The 18,857-nt window shown below is 39.7% G+C and overlaps 1 protein-coding gene across 2 annotated transcripts in view; it reads left to right on the top strand.

Moving 5' to 3' along the window:
- Positions 1 to 18,857, top strand: part of gtpbp4 (GTP binding protein 4) — a 38,232-nt gene that overhangs the window by 3,966 nt on the left and 15,409 nt on the right. For both annotated transcript variants that reach the window (XM_043690672.1, XM_043690673.1), the window contains exons 2-10: positions 1,908 to 2,078; positions 3,076 to 3,179; positions 4,117 to 4,253; positions 4,364 to 4,464; positions 6,185 to 6,277; positions 11,650 to 11,841; positions 16,465 to 16,530; positions 17,719 to 17,808; positions 18,494 to 18,604. In XM_043690672.1, the coding sequence (XP_043546607.1) occupies positions 1,908 to 2,078; positions 3,076 to 3,179; positions 4,117 to 4,253; positions 4,364 to 4,464; positions 6,185 to 6,277; positions 11,650 to 11,841; positions 16,465 to 16,530; positions 17,719 to 17,808; positions 18,494 to 18,604 (1,065 nt within the window). The remainder of the gene's footprint in view (positions 1 to 1,907; positions 2,079 to 3,075; positions 3,180 to 4,116; positions 4,254 to 4,363; positions 4,465 to 6,184; positions 6,278 to 11,649; positions 11,842 to 16,464; positions 16,531 to 17,718; positions 17,809 to 18,493; positions 18,605 to 18,857) is intronic.

Genomic DNA, 18,857 nt, shown 5'->3' with positions numbered 1-18,857 from the left:
CTTCACCAGTTTTTTCATCCCCCCTCCCCCCACCTTGTCTCAGCCGAATCCCTCCAGCCCGGCACCGCCTTCCTGTCCTGCAGTCTTCTTCTTGACCTCTCCGCCTCCATCCTACTCCGACCTATCACCCTCACCTTGACCTCTTTCCACCTATCAAATTTCCAACGCCCCTCCTCCAAGTCCCTCCTCCCTACCTTTTATCTTCTCCTGCTGAACACTCTCTGCTCATTCCTGAAGAAGGGCCTGTGCCCAAAACGTCGAATCTCCTGTTCCCTGGATGCTATCTGACCTGCTGTGCTGTTCCAGCAATAAAGTTTCAACTTTATTTTCTGCAGTAACATTTGGTGTGGCACTGTATCAAATTCCTTCCAGCAGTTTAAGTACAGTGCATCCAATGGTTCCCCCTTAGCCACAGCGCATATTACTTCCTGAAAGAACTCCAGTAAGTTGGTTAAACATGATCTCATATTCACTAAAACTGTGTTGATGTCTGATTACCTTGAATTTATTGAACTAACCTATAATGATTTATTTAAAATTTTCTTCAAACATTTTCTTGTGAAAGATGTTGAGCCAGCTGGAGTATAGTTTCTTTCTTTCTATACCTCTCCGTCTTTCAATGAAGAAGTTACATTTGCTATCCTCCATTCCATTTGGACTGTCCCAAATCTTGGGGTTTTTGGAAAATTAAAACCAGAGTGTCAACTATCTCACGAGCCATATCTTTTAAGTCCTGAGATTGAAGTCTATATCAATTTCCACGCACTTGTCACCCAGCATCTCGAGCAATTTACTTCGTAGTTTGTCAAGTAATTTAAAAGAGAAATATTGTTTAGTCATTGAAGTTGCAGTGTTAAATTGGGGCCTCAGAGCAAAATGACATGCACGGAAATTTGTGCATGCACCAGACATACGTTCTGTTCACTCATGTTGCAGATTCACTTCTAGTCAGCAATGGAAGAAACCGTGCTCCTAAACGTCCATGTCTCAAACTTGTTCCCCTGACTTTGGACTCCTTTTGTTTCAACCCACCAAATGTCCCAATTTCAGCTGCCAAATTTCCACTCATGACAATGAATTGTGTAAATTCTGCCACCTCTCCTCCTCAAAACATACAGTGCTTCTAATATGGTTTTGATCACCAACTTCTAATTTTTGCTTTGGTATCTTTTTTCCTGATTTCACATCTGAAGGTCTTGGGATGGTTTGCTATATTAAAACATTGAATACAATATAAAGCTTTCTGTATGTGACCATCGTTGGGTGTTCAGTTTTAATATCATAGTCATGGTATTCCCTGCTGTCACTCCAATAGTAGCTGAACATGTCAGTATCAGGTGATTTTTTTTTTTCTCTCTCTCTTCTCACATAGGACTTAACAGATGAGTTGCCTTTGGCGACATCTGATACAAAGCATACAGCATTGGCTGTTGCAAAATGATAAGGCCATATATGAAAACGTATATAGCACACATTGAGTTGTTTTCATCCTGTTTCAGAGATGGAACTTTACATTCCATGTTAGAAGTGATAGTAGTGGATTTCAAACCGAGCATCCATAACTCCAGAAGGTACTGACATCAAGTTAATGAGACAATTTTATGAACCAATATACCTTGCCCTAGTGTGTTGATTTAAACAAAAGAGCATTATAAAATTAAATCAAAAGACCATAAGAGATAGGAGCAAAATTAGGCCATTCAGCTCATTGAGTCTACTCTACCATTTGATCATGGCTGATAATGTTTCTCAGCCCCATTCTCTTGCTTTCTCCCTGTAACTCATATTTGCCCCAAGAAAGAACTTTTGCAGATGTGGTAAAACCAAATGATTTAATATTTACAAAAATATGGCTTGTTGTTTGGTCAGAAACTCTACAGATCAAAACTTCTGTCTGTTTCTTTTAGGATTTCATTGACTTGACCTTGTCAAAAACTCAACGGAAGACACCAACAGTGATTCATAAAAACTATCAGATCAGCCGAATTCGTCACTTTTATATGCGCAAGATCAAATTTACCCAACAAAACTATCATGATCGTCTCAGCTTGATTCTAACTGATTTTCCAAAACTTGACGTAAGTTGCTGTGTGGCAGATTTCTTAAAAACTGCAAATCTCATCATATTTCAGTTTAACGTAAATTATTTATATTTACTATACACAGCATTTGCTGCTGAAATTGATGTATTGGTATTTAGGTTTTCATTCAGTCAAGAGAAACTAAACATTCAAGAACTGGCTGAAGAGGTTTGTGTTAATCTTTGAAATAAAATGGCTTACTTTTGGGAATCTTAAAATCTTGCACATTCTTCTGTTCCATATAATCAAAATATTTTGTGCAAGTCCTTGCAAATGTTTGCATAGTCATGCTTAATCTTGTACTAGCATGAATGTGATGGGGTGAAAGGATTCCTGCTGTGTTGTTTGAGTATAATATAATGATATGGAATGAATAAATAAATAGATTTAATTTTGATTCCATTAACTCTTCAGCCATTTCCTGTTTAAGTAGTTTTTCAAGTCTTGTTCACAGTGTTTACTCTTCACATTTGATGGTTTCTCCTAAATGCAGCTTTAAACAAAATAAATGTCATTGCATTGTCAGTTAATGATCATCAGTTGGTACTGATGCACAGCCTAGAGACAATACAAGTGATTTCCAAAATCTGTTTCAAAATTTTGTTTAAATACAGGAATATGTTAAATGCATTGTTCTTGGATGGAGCAGGCATGCATCTTGTGCAAAACGTGTCAGCATGAAAGATGCTTAATTCTACTTTTAAATCATGTATGTAATTTTATGATGCTTATTAAACCTTTCACCAGTGAATGATATGACGAGCAGTGTCAGTGATGAGAAGGCGTTCAATCCTGAGAGAATACGTTTTGCTTAGTCATGATGATAAATTTCAACATAACTCAAATCGGTTCTTGAAACTAGCAATGAAGGAAAATCTCCGGTCTTTCAAAACATGCATCAGCTAATACCAATTGAAAATTATCTTTTAAATAAGTGTAAAATATTGGAAGTGAATTGGACTATAAAGAAATGACAAACCTTTTGTTTTTGTAGGACATACACCCTTTTTATGCTGATTTGATGAATGTGCTTTACGATAAAGATCACTACAAGCTGGCATTGGGGCAAATTAACATTGCAAAGAACCTCATTGACAAGTAAGATTGGTACTAACTTCTGTTTATTTAATGCAAATACTATGTCAAAACTTAGTATTGAAAATATTTGAATTGCTGTGATGAGTACCACAGAACCTGGACTGAAATAAATGTAGAATAATATGGTGCAGGGCTTCAATCTTGAGCACTCAAGATTAATTTCTTGAGTCATGATGCTTGAAATCTCTGTCCCTGAAAAATGGATAGCAACGTCATCAGTATTCCATCTCAACAAAGCAATTGCTGAGTTTTCCTGCTGGTCGATTTATTTTTGAAGGGAGCTAGCAGTAACAAGGGTATAAAATCAAAGTAATTTTGAAACCTCAGTTCTTCCAGTGCTTGACATCAGATGCCCCATCTCATGTTTGAATAAATTATGTCAAAAACTGATTTGCTTGCATCTGTGATGCAGTTTTGTCCCCTTTTCTGTTCTGCTCTGTCAGAAAAGGGTTTTTTTTGCTGAAAAGAGGCTTTTTGGAAATTTTGCCTCACTCCAAAATGGACTGTAGTAACAAGCAAGAAGAAAAATATATACAAATTAACGTTGCAGATGTATGGTCTCTCAAGCTAGATAGAAAACAAGTATAGAAATTAGTTTTGTACATACATAAGCATTAAGCATAAATGACAATTGGTTATTTTTGCTTACGCTGATCAAAACCACTGAACCGAAAATTGAGTAATTATGCTGCATTTGTGTTAAGGTAACAAAATTACATGAAGGTATGATGTAATGCAAGATGCTGTAAGCAATACAGTTATGCGTTTGTTTTTAAATGTCAGCTTTTTGCTCCATGTCTAGATGAATTGTATTTCACAACGAACAACTCCAAAGATTGCCTTTATTCCATCTTCGATATTTTTCTCGAGACTTTTTCTAAGTATTGTTATGCCTAATGTTCAGTAGAACCTAAACAAAACTGTAATTTTCAACCAGTGTTGCCAAGGACTATGTGCGTCTGATGAAATATGGTGATTCTCTGTACCGTTGCAAACAACTGAAACGTGCAGCACTTGGCCGCATGTGTACTATTCTCAAACGACAGAAACAAAGTTTGGAGTATTTGGAGCAAGGTAAGTGATAGTTTCATAAATTTGTGAAAGTTTAGGAGTAGTTTGTCAGATTTTTGAGAGGACTTTCAAAATCCATGAGATCTGTATCTCAACATTTCTTTCTCTTTCAGTTCGGCAACATCTTTCTCGTCTGCCATCTATTGATCCCAACACAAGGACGTTGTTGCTTTGTGGTTACCCTAATGTTGGAAAATCCAGCTTTATTAACAAGGTGTCTTTTTATTATTTAAAATAATATGTAATAAAGGTGTATATAACTTGCAATGAAATAATTAAGTAAATGATTATAATCATCGTTCAGAAGATCCTGTCTTCTTGCTAAGTTAATTTGTCTTTCAGGGATTGTTTATTGTCCATGGAGTTTTGGTTATATTGTAATCATACTGCACTCACTGGATGAAGTGCTATTATTACAAATATTACATATTTTGTTTGCTTGGCAGGTAGATTTACTTGAATGTTATGCATTGTTTGATGGGACTGTCAACCTCTTGTTCCAATGACATTATCACAAAAAGAAAGTGCTGAAAGCAGATCTGGCAGCACGTGGAGAGTAAAAAACAGTTAATGCTGTGAATCCAGTGACCCATTGCTGGAACATCCATTAGTATCATTCTGTCTTACTGTGTGTATTCATTTGTAGCTCTATGACTCAGCATATAATCTTTTCCTCCGTATGTTTGCTAGTTTCCAGTCATAAGTTTGATTTAGGTTGTGCGATTTCAATCCAAGTGAGAAAGTTGAGTGGTCAAATTCCATTTCTAGGCTTTAATGTATTTACTTGGTCTGGCACTTGGCTGCAGAACCGAAGGAGTATATTAAGCAGCTGTTAAGTTCGACAGGTGGGTCAATCAACCAAGATTCTATCTGCCTTGTTGTGGTTCTGTTCACCGAGCTGGAAGTTTTTGTTGCAAACGTTTCGTCCCCTGGCTAGGCGACATCATCAGTGCTTGGGAGCCACCTGTGAAGCGCTTCTTTGATGTTTCCTCCAGTGTTTATAGTGGTCTGTCCCTGCCGCTTCCGGTCGTCAGTTTCAGCTGTCCGCTGTAGTGGTTGGTATATTGGGTCCAGGTCGATGTGTTTGTTGATGGAGTTTGTGGATGAATGCCATGCCTCTAGGAATTCCCTGGCTGTTCTTTGTCTGGCTTGCCCTATGATAGTAGTGTTGTCCCAGTCGAATTCATGTTGCTTGTTGTCTGCGTGTGTGGCTACTAAGGATAGCTGGTCGTGTCGTTTCGTGGCTATCGAAACGACACGACCAGCTATCCTTGGTAGCCACACACGCAGACACCAAGCAACATGAATTTGACTGGGACAACACTACTATCATAGTGCAAGTCAGACAGAGAACAGCCAGGGAATTCCTAGAGGCATGGCATTCATCCACAAACTCCATCAACAAACACATCGACCTGGACCCAATATACCAACCACTACAGCGGACAGCTGAAACTGACAACCGGAAGCGGCAGGGACAGACCACTATAAACACCGGAGGAAACATCAAAGAAGCGCTTCGCAGGAGGCTCCCAAGCACTGATGATGTCGCCTAGCCAGGGGACGAAACGTTTGCAACAAAAACTTCCAGCTCGGCGAACAGAACCACAACAATGAGCACCCGAGCTACAAATCTTCACACAAACTCTATCTGCCTTTTCAGGTACTTCTGGCAAACCACCAGAAAAGTGACCAGATGTTCCTCCTTTATTTTCTGTTTGTGGCAAGTGCTATTTCACTTAGCCATCCAATTTTTGAATCGAAAGCTTAACTGCGCTTTGAAAGACTTTCGTTCTTTTTAATCTTGGGTCACCTCAAAGGCACTGAGGCGAAAATATTTATTTGTATTACTACAGACTTTCTTTTATTCCAGGTTCTTGTACTAAAATGTTGTATTAAAATTGTAGATTCATTATTTTGTTGCTTGTTTACAGATTACTCGGGCAGATGTTGAAGTGCAACCCTATGCTTTTACCACAAAATCATTGTTTGTGGGACATATGGATTACAGGTACCTGCGCTGGCAGGTTAGTGTCACCAACTTTTACATTTTTATTTGTAATGAATCTTGTGTTAGAAGCAGGTAGACCTAGTCTTTACACAAATTGAGCTCACCAGTCATTTTCTGCTTTTCTGATCTCGAGAAGGAGCTAGTCATATGTAAAAGCTGCCAATCTGAAGAGAAACAACATCCCTCTCTTTGATTTTGGACTGTGGCTCTTTACAGAAAATCAACCTTGAGGCCTCAAAGAGGCAGAACTCTGTCTCAACTGCAGCAGAAGTCATTGGTCTGAATTTCGGAAATGACATTGCAATAATACAAGAGCATTGATCACACTATAAAATTGGAAGATTCTAATGTTTCCCAGGTTGACAGATGTATTGGACCAGTTATCAGTGGGCAAGAATGGTCAGATGTGAAAATATCCAACTGAAGAAGAACTCATTTTAATGAATTGAGAAGGCATGTCTGACAGGTGATTTGTTATCTAAGAATGATGGGTAAAACAGCTGCCATGCAATGGGAGACCCATCAAAGATGAGATATTTCGGATAAAGACAAATTTCCACCAATGGGAAAGGAAATGCATCCTAGCATAGAGCTCACAGATTATAAAAGCTATGAAGATTAAAATGAAAGAGGAAAAATAAGCCTATGAAAATGGAGCATACTGCAGTAGAGTCATAGAGATGTACAGCACGAAACAGACCCTTTGGTTCAACTCACTTATGCTGACCAGATATCGTAAATTAATCTAGTCCCATTTGCGAGCACTTGACCCATATTCCTCTTAAACCCTTCCTATTCATACGCCCATCCAGATACCTTTTTAAATGTTACAATTGTACCAGCCTCCAACACTTTCTGTGGCAGCTAAGGAACATAGCTAAATGTGGAAAGTACAAAAGAGAATTAAGGAAGGAAATAAATGGGGGGGGAAAGAATGTGAGTGAGAATAGATTACTGGATCATATTTTAAAAATCCTTTTTTTTAAATGAGCATATAAATAATAAAAGGCTAGTCAAAGGAAAATGAGCTGCTTTAGGGACCAAAAAGAAACTTGAGTTTTAAAACAGGGAAAGAAGCCTATCACATCCAGGCTAGTTTTTTATAACTATTTAGATATTCTAATCTCATTTAAATGTCTAGACCTGGAGGCTTATATTTTATGATATTTAAAAAGTTAATTTAAATGCACCTTAAATGTTGAGAGAATTCCAGTGTCTTAACACCCTTTCAGGAAGTAACTTCCAGATCTCCTCCTGCACCACCCACCCAAATTGACTGGGTGAAAAAAAATTTCCTCATTCTCACTGAGCCTCCTGGCTCTTATTTAAATACATGTTTTGGTTTACTGACCCCTCTAGTAAGGGAAAAGTTATTCCTATCTTCCCTAATTGTGCACCTCTATTTTATGCACCTAAATCAGGTCATCTCTCAGCCTTACTTCTTCTTACCTGAAACGTTGCAGCTCTGGGAATATCCTTTGAATGGAGAGGTGATAGTCTAGTGATATTGTCACTGGTCTCACATCTCAGACCCTGGTAATATTTTGTCCTAGGTTTTAACTTCATCCTGACAGATGACAGAATTTGAATTCATTTAAATGTCTGAAAGTAATGAAGAGGTGACAAGGTTGATTTGATGAGGGAAGGAATGTAGATGTCATATACATGGACTTCAGTGAGGCATTTGATAAGGTTCCCAATGGTAGGCTGATGAAGAAGGTGAAGTTGTATGGGGTCCAGGGTGTTCTTGCTAGATGGATAGAGAACTAATTGGGCAACAGGTGACAAAATAGTAGTGGAAGGGAGCTTCTCAAAATGGAGACCTGTGACCAGTGGTGCCCCACAGGGTTCCGTGCTGGGTCCACTTGTTTGTGATATACCAAATGATTTGAAGGAAGGTGCAGGTTGCCTCATTAGCAAGTTTGCAGATGACACTAAGATGGGTGGAGTAGCAGGTAGTGTAGGGTATTGTCAGAGAATACAGCAGATTGGAGAAATGGAAGATAGAGTTCAATCTGGACAAATGCAAGGTGATGCATTTTGGAAGATGCAATTCCAGATGCAATATGGTAAATGGAAAGGTCCTGGGGAAAATTGATGTACAAAGAGATCTGGGTGTTCAGGTCAATTGTCCCCTGAAGATGGCAACGCCGGTCAGTAGAGTGGTCATCAAGAGAGACGGCATGTTTTCATTCATTGGACGGAGTATTGAGTACAAGAGTTGCCAGATCATGTTACAATTGTACAAGACTTTGGTTCAGCCACATTTGGAATACTGTGTCCAGTTCTGGTCACACATTACCAAAAGAATGTGGATGCTTTGGAGAGGGTGCTGAGGAGGTTCACCAGGATGTTACCTGGTATGGAGGGTGCTAGCTATGAGGAGAGGTTGAGTAGATTAGGATTATTTTCATTAGAAAGACGGAGGTTGAGGGAGGACCTCATTGAGACCTACAAAATCATGAGAGGTGTAGACAGGATGGATAGCAAAAACGTTTTCCCAGAGTTGGGGACTCAGTTACTAAGGGTCACAAATTCAAAGTGAGAGGGGAAAAATTTAGAGGAGATATATGTGGAAAGGGTGGTTGCTGCCTGGAATGTGTTGCCAGCAGAGGTAGTAGGGGCAGGAATGATGGTTTCATTAAAGATGTATCTAGACAGATACACAATGGGCAGGGAGCAAAGGGATACAGATCCTTAAAAAATAGATGGCAGATTAGAGATAGAAGATATAGATCAGCGCAGGCTTGGAGGGCTGAAGAGCCTGTTCCTGCACTGTAATTTTCTATGTTCTTTGTAATCATAATGCCATTTTTGATTGTCATAAAAATCCATAAGACCATAGATATAGGAGCAGAATTAAGACATTTGGTCCATCAAGTCTGCTGTATCATTCAATTATGTCTGAGACGTTTCTCAAACTCATTCTCCTACCTTCTCACGGTAACCCTTAATTCCCTTACTGATCAAAGATCTATCTATCTCTGTCTTTAAAATACTTAATGACTTGGTCTCCACAGTCTTCTGTGGCAATGACTTCCATCTGGCTGAAGAAATGCCTCCTCATCTCAGTTTTAAAAGGGCCATCACTTTACTCTGAGGCTGTGACATTGGATCCTAGTTTCTCCTAGTATGAAAACATCTTTTCCACGTCCACTCTATCCCAGCATCTCCCTATCCTTCTATTGAATTCAACATTGACTCAGGAGGAAACAATGGTATTGGTGAACAGAAATTTTGTTACTGGAAGGCTGGTTCCATTGGATTTCTGCAGGATAGAATACCATTTCATATGCTCTAAATTTTTGTTCTGTATATCAATGCTTTAGTTTTTAGTGTAAGGTGTTTTACAGATGAGACAAGAATTTGTATTTGATACTGAGGAGGAAAACTGTTGCAACCAAAACAAATCAGTGAAGTGGTTATGTGGATAGAAACATGAGAAGTGAGTTGCCGAGGAGTCTTCCACATGGATTCTGGACCCATGAAGCCTCATGGTGTCAGGTCAGGTGACGGCAAGGAGAACTCATGCTGATCACCATGTACTCCCTCCCTCGCATAAGTTGCTAAATCAGTAACCTTCCATGCTGAAGACTACTTGGAGGGCACAGTGACGGTTGCAAGATGCAGAATGTTCTCTGGGTGGAGAGACTTCAATGTCTCGTGACTTTGGCAGCACCACTGCTCAAGTGCTAAAGGACTCCTGTTGGACTGGGTCTGTGGCAGATCATGAGGAAACCAGAGAGAGGGAAAAGCATACTTGATGTCATCTTTATCAGTCTACTTGGAGCAGATACAGCTTCACATTCCTTTAGAGTTAAGTTTTGCCTTCACATCATCAGTCCCGTTCATCATGTTGTATGGCACTGTCACCATGATAGATTCAAAACAGATCTAGCACCTTGAGCTTGGGCTTTTATGAGGCTACAATTCATCAGCAAAATTGTATTCAAACACAATTTGTAACTTCATGGCTTGGCATATCTGCCACTCCACCATTACCGCCAAGTCAGAGTATCACCTGGGTTTGAAGAATTCAAGAGGGCATGCTAGGGTCACCAGGCGTACTTAAAAATAGGTTTTGAAACTCAAAGCTATAATACAGGGCTTCTTGCATGTCAAGCAAGCATGTAGCATGCAACTGATAAAGCTAAGCAATCCCACTATCAATGGATGAGACCTAAACTCTGCAGTCCTTCCACAACCAGTCTTGAATTGTTCAATCAAACAATTCTGCAGAGGAGGATGACTCACAAACAGCACCATTCTTGATGAGGAAGCCCAGTGTATCAGTGCAAAACAAGTATTTGCACACATCTTCAGCTGGAAATGTGGAGAGGATGATCTGTCTCAGTCTCTCCCTGTGGTTCGCAGCATCACCGATGCCAGCCTTCAACCAATTCAACTACCTCAACATGGTATTGAGAAACAGCTGAAGGCTGCAAAGGGCCTGAGCTCTGAAAACATTACAGCAATAATACACAAGACCTACTCCAGAACTATTCATACCTCGAATCAAGCTATTCCAATTCAGTTACAATGCTGGCATCTTCCTGAGAATGTGGAAAATTTATTTAGCTATGTCCTGTGTTTAAAATGTAGGCCAAATCCAACCCAGCCTGTTCTAACCCCAAAAGTCTAACTTTTGGTTATCAGTAAAGTATTAGTAGGTGTTGCCAATTGTGTTATCAAACAGCACTTGCTCAGCAATAATTTGCTCACTGTTGCTCAGTTTGGGTTCTGACACATGGCATCTAACCTCATTTACAGCCTTGGTCCAAATACAGACAAAAGAGTTGAACTTGAGAGGGGCAGTGAGAACTAAAAGTGCTATCAAGGTGTATGAACAAAACTGGAACCAATGGGAACTGGGAGGAAACTGTATTTGCTGGTTGGAGTTGTGCCGAGCACAAAGGATGATGGTTGTGGTTGAAAGTCAATCATGTCAGACCCAGGATATGACTGCAGGAGTTCTTGGCATTGTGTCCTCAGCTGTTTCATCATTGACCTTGCACCCTTGTCAGGTCAAAAGTGGGAACGTTTGCGATGGTTATGCAATGTTCAGTGCAATTGTTTCTCCTCTGACATTAAAATGCTAACAATATCCAGGTTTTGGGTTGATATTCTGCTTGTTCTGGTTCACAATGATCAATCCTCACAATACTCTGTATAAGTCAGTGTGAAGCTTAGACATTTTCCTGACATCATCCTTTTCTAAAGGGCCAGAATCTTATTTTCTTAACTAATTTCGTGTTCTTTGTGGTGTCTGTCTTAAGTTTCTTTACTGGCTAGTGTAGCATCAGTGTTCAATGCTTTATTCAATTCTTAAATGAAAAATATAAAATTGAAGAAAAGGCTAAACTGAAGGTGATGATTTTTCTGCATTAGGTAGTTGATACGCCTGGAATTTTGGATCATCCATTGGAGGAGCGGAATACCATTGAGATGCAGGCAATCACTGCACTGGCTCATCTCCGTGCTGCTGTTCTATATGTGATGGATGTGTCAGAGCAGTGTGGCCACACTGTGGAAGCACAGCTGGAACTCTTCAAAAATATTCAACCTCTTTTTGCAAATAAGGTAAAATTTTGTGTTTTGAACATGGGAAAATTTTATTTTAACTTTTTAATAGTAATGTCATTGCTGTTTAGATAACTTTGCTGTTTTCAAATTGGTTGCCTATTTCCTACATTACACCAAAGACACTATTTATGAAGTAATTCATTGGCAGTAAAGTTATCAGGATTATGGAGTTGCGAAGACGCTATATAATACAAGCCTATCTTTCCTTTTAATCTTATTCTCATTTGAATTTTCACTTTATCACAACACCTATGATATGCTTAGTTTTGAGTCAGTTTGGTGCGATAGCATTTTGATGATGGACAGTTCTGTGGTTGAAGGCATAATTATGTTTAAATGAAAGATATTTAGAATGGCTAACTTAGTTTTGATGTTGTGGAATACACAACCATAATTAGTGATTTGTTAACTTTGATTTGTTAAAATTAATACCGTAGTGGTTGAAGAAAAGAGGATTAAAATTATTTGCAGGGGAATAGGGTTAAGACTAACACTCCCAATGAGGTTAAGTATGGTCACCACCATTCATACCACTTAGAGTGCAGTGCATTAGTGGTTATATTACTGAACTAGTAATTTGAAGACCTGAACAATTAATCCAGAGTCATGAGATAAATCCTACCAGGAGGCTGGGGAATTTAAATTCTGTTAATAAATTAATTGGATTTAAAAGGTTGGGAGGGAGAGAGAGAGAGAGAGAGAGAGAGAACCTGCACAGTTACTGACTTTGCTGTTTTTGAATTCGTGTGGTCGCTGGACATTGGAGTGCATCTGAGAAAATTAACAAACAGTGAGTTTCACAACTAATCTTGGAGGAACAGGTTTGAGCGAAGTTCACAACACAGAATCAGATAAGTTAATTGTTTTAAGTCTGTCCAAGAGAGAGGCTGTATTAGTGAGTACTGTGGGTTCTTCCTTGATTATGTTTTTGGAGATAAGACTCTTGATTAAACTTAAATGTAAGCCATAGCTATTAATTTAACCTGGTGCAGTGTTTTATAGAGGAACAGGACGGTGTTATTTTCTGAGTCTGTAGATTGTGAAGGAGCAAAAATGGCCTTTAATAGAGTGATATGTACTTCTTATCAGATGTGGGAGTTTAAAGATTACTGCGGATTATATCTGCCATAAATGCTGTTGGATGCGAATCTTATCAGATCGAGTGGATCGGTTGGAGAGACAGAAGCCTTGAGGAATTTGCAACAGTAACAGTATGTGATGGATGGCAGTTATAGGAAGGGGGGAATTGTCTCCGATACAGTCACATTGATGGGTTAACTCCAGGAAGGGTAAGAGGTAGGCACCTAGGGCAGGAGTCTTTTGTGGATATATTCTTTTTAAACAGGTATGCTGTTTTGGAAAATGTAGGGGGTGATGGATTCTCAGGGGAATGTAGCACAAACAGCCAAGTTTCTGGTATTGAGACTGCTGTAATGCAACGAGGGGTACACGGCTTCCAAGAGATCAATTGTATTAGGGGATTCTGTAGTCTGAGGTACAGACAGATGTTTCTGTGGCCAGCCAAGAAAAAGCAGAATGGTGTGTTGTTTCCCTGGTGCCAGGATCAAGGATGTCTCAGAGAGGGTGCAGAATGTTCTAACGGGGGTAGAGGGGCCAGCAAGAGGATATTGTCCACATTGGAACCAACAACATAGGAAAGGAAAAGGTTGAGATTCTGAAGGGAGATTACAGAGTTAGGCAGAACTCTAAAAAGGAGGTCCTCAAGGGTAGTAATATCTGGATTACTCCCAGTGCTACGAGCTAGTGAGAGCAGATGAATGCATGGCTGCAGAGCTGGTGTATGGGAGAAGGATTCACATTTTTGGATAAAAGCAAATTACTGCGGATGCTGGAATCTGAAACCAAAAGAGAAAATGCTGGAAAATCTCAGCAGGTCTGGCAGGGAGATAGTGAGGAAAGAGATTAATCTGAGACTGGTATAGTTGAGAACAAAGACGAGTCAAACAATCAGGGCAGGCAGGGACAAGGTAGGACTAATAAATTAAACTGCATTTATTTCAATGCAAGGGGCCTAACAGGGAAGGCAGATGCACTCGGCATGGTAAGGAACATGGGACTCAGATATCATAGCAATTACAGAAACATGGCTCAGGGGTGGGCAGGATTGGCAGCTTAATGTTCCAGGATACAAATGCTACAGAAAGGATAGAAAGGAAGGCAAAAGAGGAGGGGGAGTGGCATTTTTGATAAGGGATAGCATTACAGCTGTGCTGAGGGAGGATATTCCTGGAAATACATCCAGGGAAGTTATTTGGGTGGAACTGAGAAATAAGAAAGGGACAATCACCTTGTATTATAGATCCCCTAATAGTCAGAGGGAAATTGAGAAACAAACTTGTAAGGAGATCTCAGCTATCTGTAAGAATTATAGGGTGGTTATGTTAGGGGATTTTAACTTCCCAAACATAGACTGGGACTGCTATAGTGTTAAGGGTTTAGATGGAGAGGAATTTGTGTACAAGAAAATTTTCTGATTCTCTAGTAGGTACATCCACATACTGAAGGTGCAAAACTTGACCTGCTCTTGAGAAATAAGGCAGGGCAGGTGACTGAGGTGTCAGTGGGGGGGCACTTTGGGGCCAGTGACCATAATTCCATTAGATTCAAAATAGTGATGGAAAAGGATAGACCGGATCTAAAAGTTGAAGTTCTAAATTGGAGAAAGGCTAATTCTGACGGTATTAGGCAAGAACTTTCAAAAGCTGATTGGAGGCAGATGTTCGCAGGTAAAGGGGCGGCTGAAAAATGGAAAGCCTTCAGAAATGAGATGATAAGAATCCAGAGAAAGAATATCCATGTCAGGGTGAAAGGGAAGGCTGGTAGCTATAGGGAATGCTGGATGACTAAAGAAATTGAGGGTTTGGTTAAGAAAAAGAAGGAAGCATATGTCAGGTATAGACAGGATGGATCGAGTGAATCTTTAGAAGAGTATAAAGGAAGTAGGAGTATACTGAAGAGGGAAATCAGGAGGGCAAAAAGGGGACATGAGATAGCTTTGGCAAATAGAATTAAGGAGAATCCAAAGGGTTTTACAAATATATTAAGGACAAAAAGATAACTAGGGAGGGAATAGGACCCCTCAAAGGTCAGCAAGGCGGCCATTGTGTGGAGCCACAGAAAAAGGGGGCGATACTAAATGAATATTTTGCATCAGTATTGACTGTGGAAAAGGATAGGGAAGATATAGACTGTAGGGAAATAGATGGTGACATCTTGCAAATTGACCAGATTACAAAGGAGGAAGTGCTGGATGCTTTGAAATGGTTAAAGGTGGATAAATCCCCAGGACTTGATCAGGTGTACCCGAGAACTCTGTGGGAAGCTAGAGAAGTGATTGCTGGGCCTCTTGCTGAGATATTTGTATCATCGATAGTCACAGGTGAGGTGCCGGAAGACTGGAGGTTGGCAAACGGTGCCACTGTTTAAGAAGGGGGGGTAAAGACAAGCTAGGGAACTATAGACAGGTGAGCCTGACCTCCGTGCTGGGCAAGTTGTTGGAGGGAGTCCTGAGGGACAGGATGTACATGTATTTGGAAAGGCAAGGACTGATTAGGGATAGTCAACATGGCTTTGTGCGTGGGAAATCATGTCTCACAAACTTGATTGAGTTTTTTGATGAAGTAACAAAGAAGATTGATGAGGGCAGAGCAGTAGATGTGATCTATATGGACTTCAGTAAGGCATCTGACACGCTTCTCCATGGGAGACTGATTAGTTAGATCCCATGGAATACAGGGAGAATTAGCCATGTTAGTAGCCACACACGCAGATGACAAGCAACATGAATTCGACTGGGACAACACTACTATTATAGGACAAGCCAAACAGAGAGCAGCCAGGGAATTCCTAGAGGCATGGCACTCATCCACAGATTCAATCAATAAGCACATGGACCTGGACCCAATATACCGGCCATTGCAGCGGACAGCTGGAACTGACAACCGGAAGCGGCAGGTACAAATCACTATAAATGCCGGAGGAAAGATCACAGAAGCGCTTCACAGAAGGCTCCCAAGCACTGAGGATGTCACCTAGACAGGGGACGAAACGTCTGCAACACAAATTCCCAGCTCAGAGAACAGAACCACAACATATCTGGTCGGCATGGACGGGTTGGACTGAAGGGTCTGTTTCCATGCTTTACATCTCTTTGACTCTATGACTAAGTAATGACAGCTATGCAAATATCTTACGGTCATAAAGACCCACCTAATTTGCTAATATCTTCTAAGGAAACATTCCATCCTTATTGGTCTGGCTTGTGTGTGACTCCCAACCTTTACATTCTGGTTGACTCTTAACTGCCTTAAAATGGTCTTGTGAGACATTTAGTTGGGCCGAATTATTATAACAAAGAAAACAACGCACCATATCATCTGCAGTTGGTCAAGACGGTGGCTGACCACCTGCTTCCCAAATTATGAATGGGTATTAAGTGGTGACCTTTGTAGTGCATATTGTGTGGGTGAATTAAAAATAAACAAATGATTCATTCTTTGTTCTAAATCATTGCAGTTCTATACGTGATCTTTCAATCAATGTATCTGTATCCAAGAAAGATCGTTTACTTTGTTTCACTAACTTGCTTTATTGTTTCAGCCCCTTATTATCGTTGCAAATAAATGTGATGTAAAGAAGATGGACGAACTTACAGAAGAACAGAAGGTCAGTATCTGATAGTGTGCAACATGTACAATTAATAAATTAACTGGATTTAAAGCCACTGTCAAAATCAACATTTGCTCCATTTTTGCATCTTTTCTGGATAGGAGAAAATGAGGACTGGAGATCAGAGCTGAAAATGTGTTGCTGTAAAAGCGCAGCAGGTCAGGCAGCATCCAAGGAGCAGGAGAATCGACGTTTCGGGCATGAGCCCGAAGAAGGGCTCATGCCCGAAACCTCTATTCTCCTGCTCCTTGAATGCTGCCTGACCTGCTGCGCTTTTACAGCAACACATTTTTAGCTCTTTTCGGGATAGCAAATTTCAATCATCAAAAGTAAATTCTTTTAAAATAAAAACACCTTTGTAAAGGTCTTGTCCATCCTTAGATAATATTTATGTCAGCCCGTTTATTTCAACAGATCTAATTTTCTAAGAAAGCTTTTTGATTAAAATTCATCTTTTTAAAAGCTGGAAATAAGTGGCTGTCAATCATGTTGATGTAAATGAATTGGCATAAAAATTGAACTAGTTCTGTCATGTTCTTTAAGAAATTAAATTAGTCCTGCATTAGTCTGGTTTATATGTGACCTTGGACCTCAGCTGGGGTGTGCCATATATGACGTACACTAGAAATTCAACAGACTCCATAGTATTTTCCAAACTGATAACTGCTACCATTAGAAGGACAAGGGCAGCAGAATACACCACTTGGAAGTTCCTCTCCAAGTCATTCACCACCTTGAGTTGAAAATATGTCACTGCTCCTTCAGTCCTACTGGGTCAAAATCCCTGAACAATGTCTGTAATGGCAATTGTGAGTTTGCCTGTACCAAATGGACTGCATCTGTTCAAGAAGGCTGCTCACTAATACCTTCTCCAGGGCAGTTAAAGGTGGGCAATAGATGCTGGCCTGGTCAGTGATGTCCACAACACTGGAGTGAATAATAAGCAAAGTCAGTAAGTAGCACCTTCCAGATTTGAGACCGTTTCTAAGATGTGTTTGTCTGGTATTTATTATGGGATCTTTTGAATGTTTTTTCAACATTTGTGAAGCTGTCACACGCTTTTGTGTCCAGTTTCTACTTAAATCAAATGTGCCTCAGGCCTCTTGAGTTGATGAGGCATGGTGTGAGATCTCACTGAAGTACTGTGACTATTCAATCACAATTATGCTTTATCTTTTCTTACAGAAAAGCTTTGCAGATTTAATGGCAGAAGGAATCATTGTAACAGAAACAAGTACTTTGACAGAGGAGGGGATCATTAAAGTTAAAACTGAGGTGTGTTTTTTCTTTTGTTTGAATTTCTGTTTTAGGGGTATAATGTATACACACAGCAGAAAGATTAGCTTCATCGTTTATTTTCTACAGTAACAATGTTGAATGTATGCTAATTTACTGAATGAAGCTCAAGGGACATTTCCAAGCAATTCTAATTGAGTACTCTGTTTGGTAACTTGTTCTGCTTGGTCTTATCCATAGTTATTGCAAACTAAAGAAAGTGACTTGCTACCCTCCTATCTTTATTGTGAGGAGGGTAAAATGAACAAACCTGGGAGGTGAAGAGAAGTTAGGTCTGTTAAACTTGACTAGGTTGGATAGAGGCAGTAGAATTGGAAGAAGCAGTTTCAGGAGTTCCTTTTTTGGGAAACTGTATTTGATATTTTTAATCAACCTGTTTAGACAGTTTTCGACACACCTCTGGAGCAGATCGGACTTTGCAAGCAGACCTTTTGGTCCAGAGGTTGGGGGCCACTACACTTCACCACAATAACCCTTGGATACTGGATTAAGCTACATTCAAATATCTGATCTATCCAGTTATTTCAAATTATTCGTCCAAAGGTTTGCTACATTGAGGATTGAGTTAACATGTGTTTATTTAGGTTTCCTTTGAAGACTTGGCTTTTGAAAGAGCAGCCTTAGTAAATCAGTTTTAACAAACCTATTTACTTCATGTTATTAGGCATGTGACAGCCTCCTTGCTCATCGTGTTGATAGCAAAATGAAAGGCAAGAAGGTGAATGATTTACTGAACAGACTCCATCTAGCTGTTCCATCAAAGAGAGATGAAAAGGTGAGATAACATAGCTTATTTTTTGTTTATGTTGCAATCAATAAAGATTTCTTAATCATGTGTTGGGCAACAGCCATTCAACATGACTTTTTAAACAAATGGTTTGATCTCCAAGACATGACTTGTGATTCCTCCCCTCCCCTCCCTTTGTCCTGATTGATATTTGGATTATTCAAGTTTTTCATCTTGTTGATTATAAAAGTGGGATTTTTGATGTTTGCATGATTGAAAATGGAATGCCAAAGCAAAACCA

This window comes from Chiloscyllium plagiosum, chromosome 5 (assembly GCF_004010195.1).
Source record: "Chiloscyllium plagiosum isolate BGI_BamShark_2017 chromosome 5, ASM401019v2, whole genome shotgun sequence".
NCBI lineage: Eukaryota > Metazoa > Chordata > Chondrichthyes > Orectolobiformes > Hemiscylliidae > Chiloscyllium > Chiloscyllium plagiosum.
Note: the sequence above shows the minus strand (reverse complement) of the source record. Positions and strands in the feature narration are given on the sequence as shown.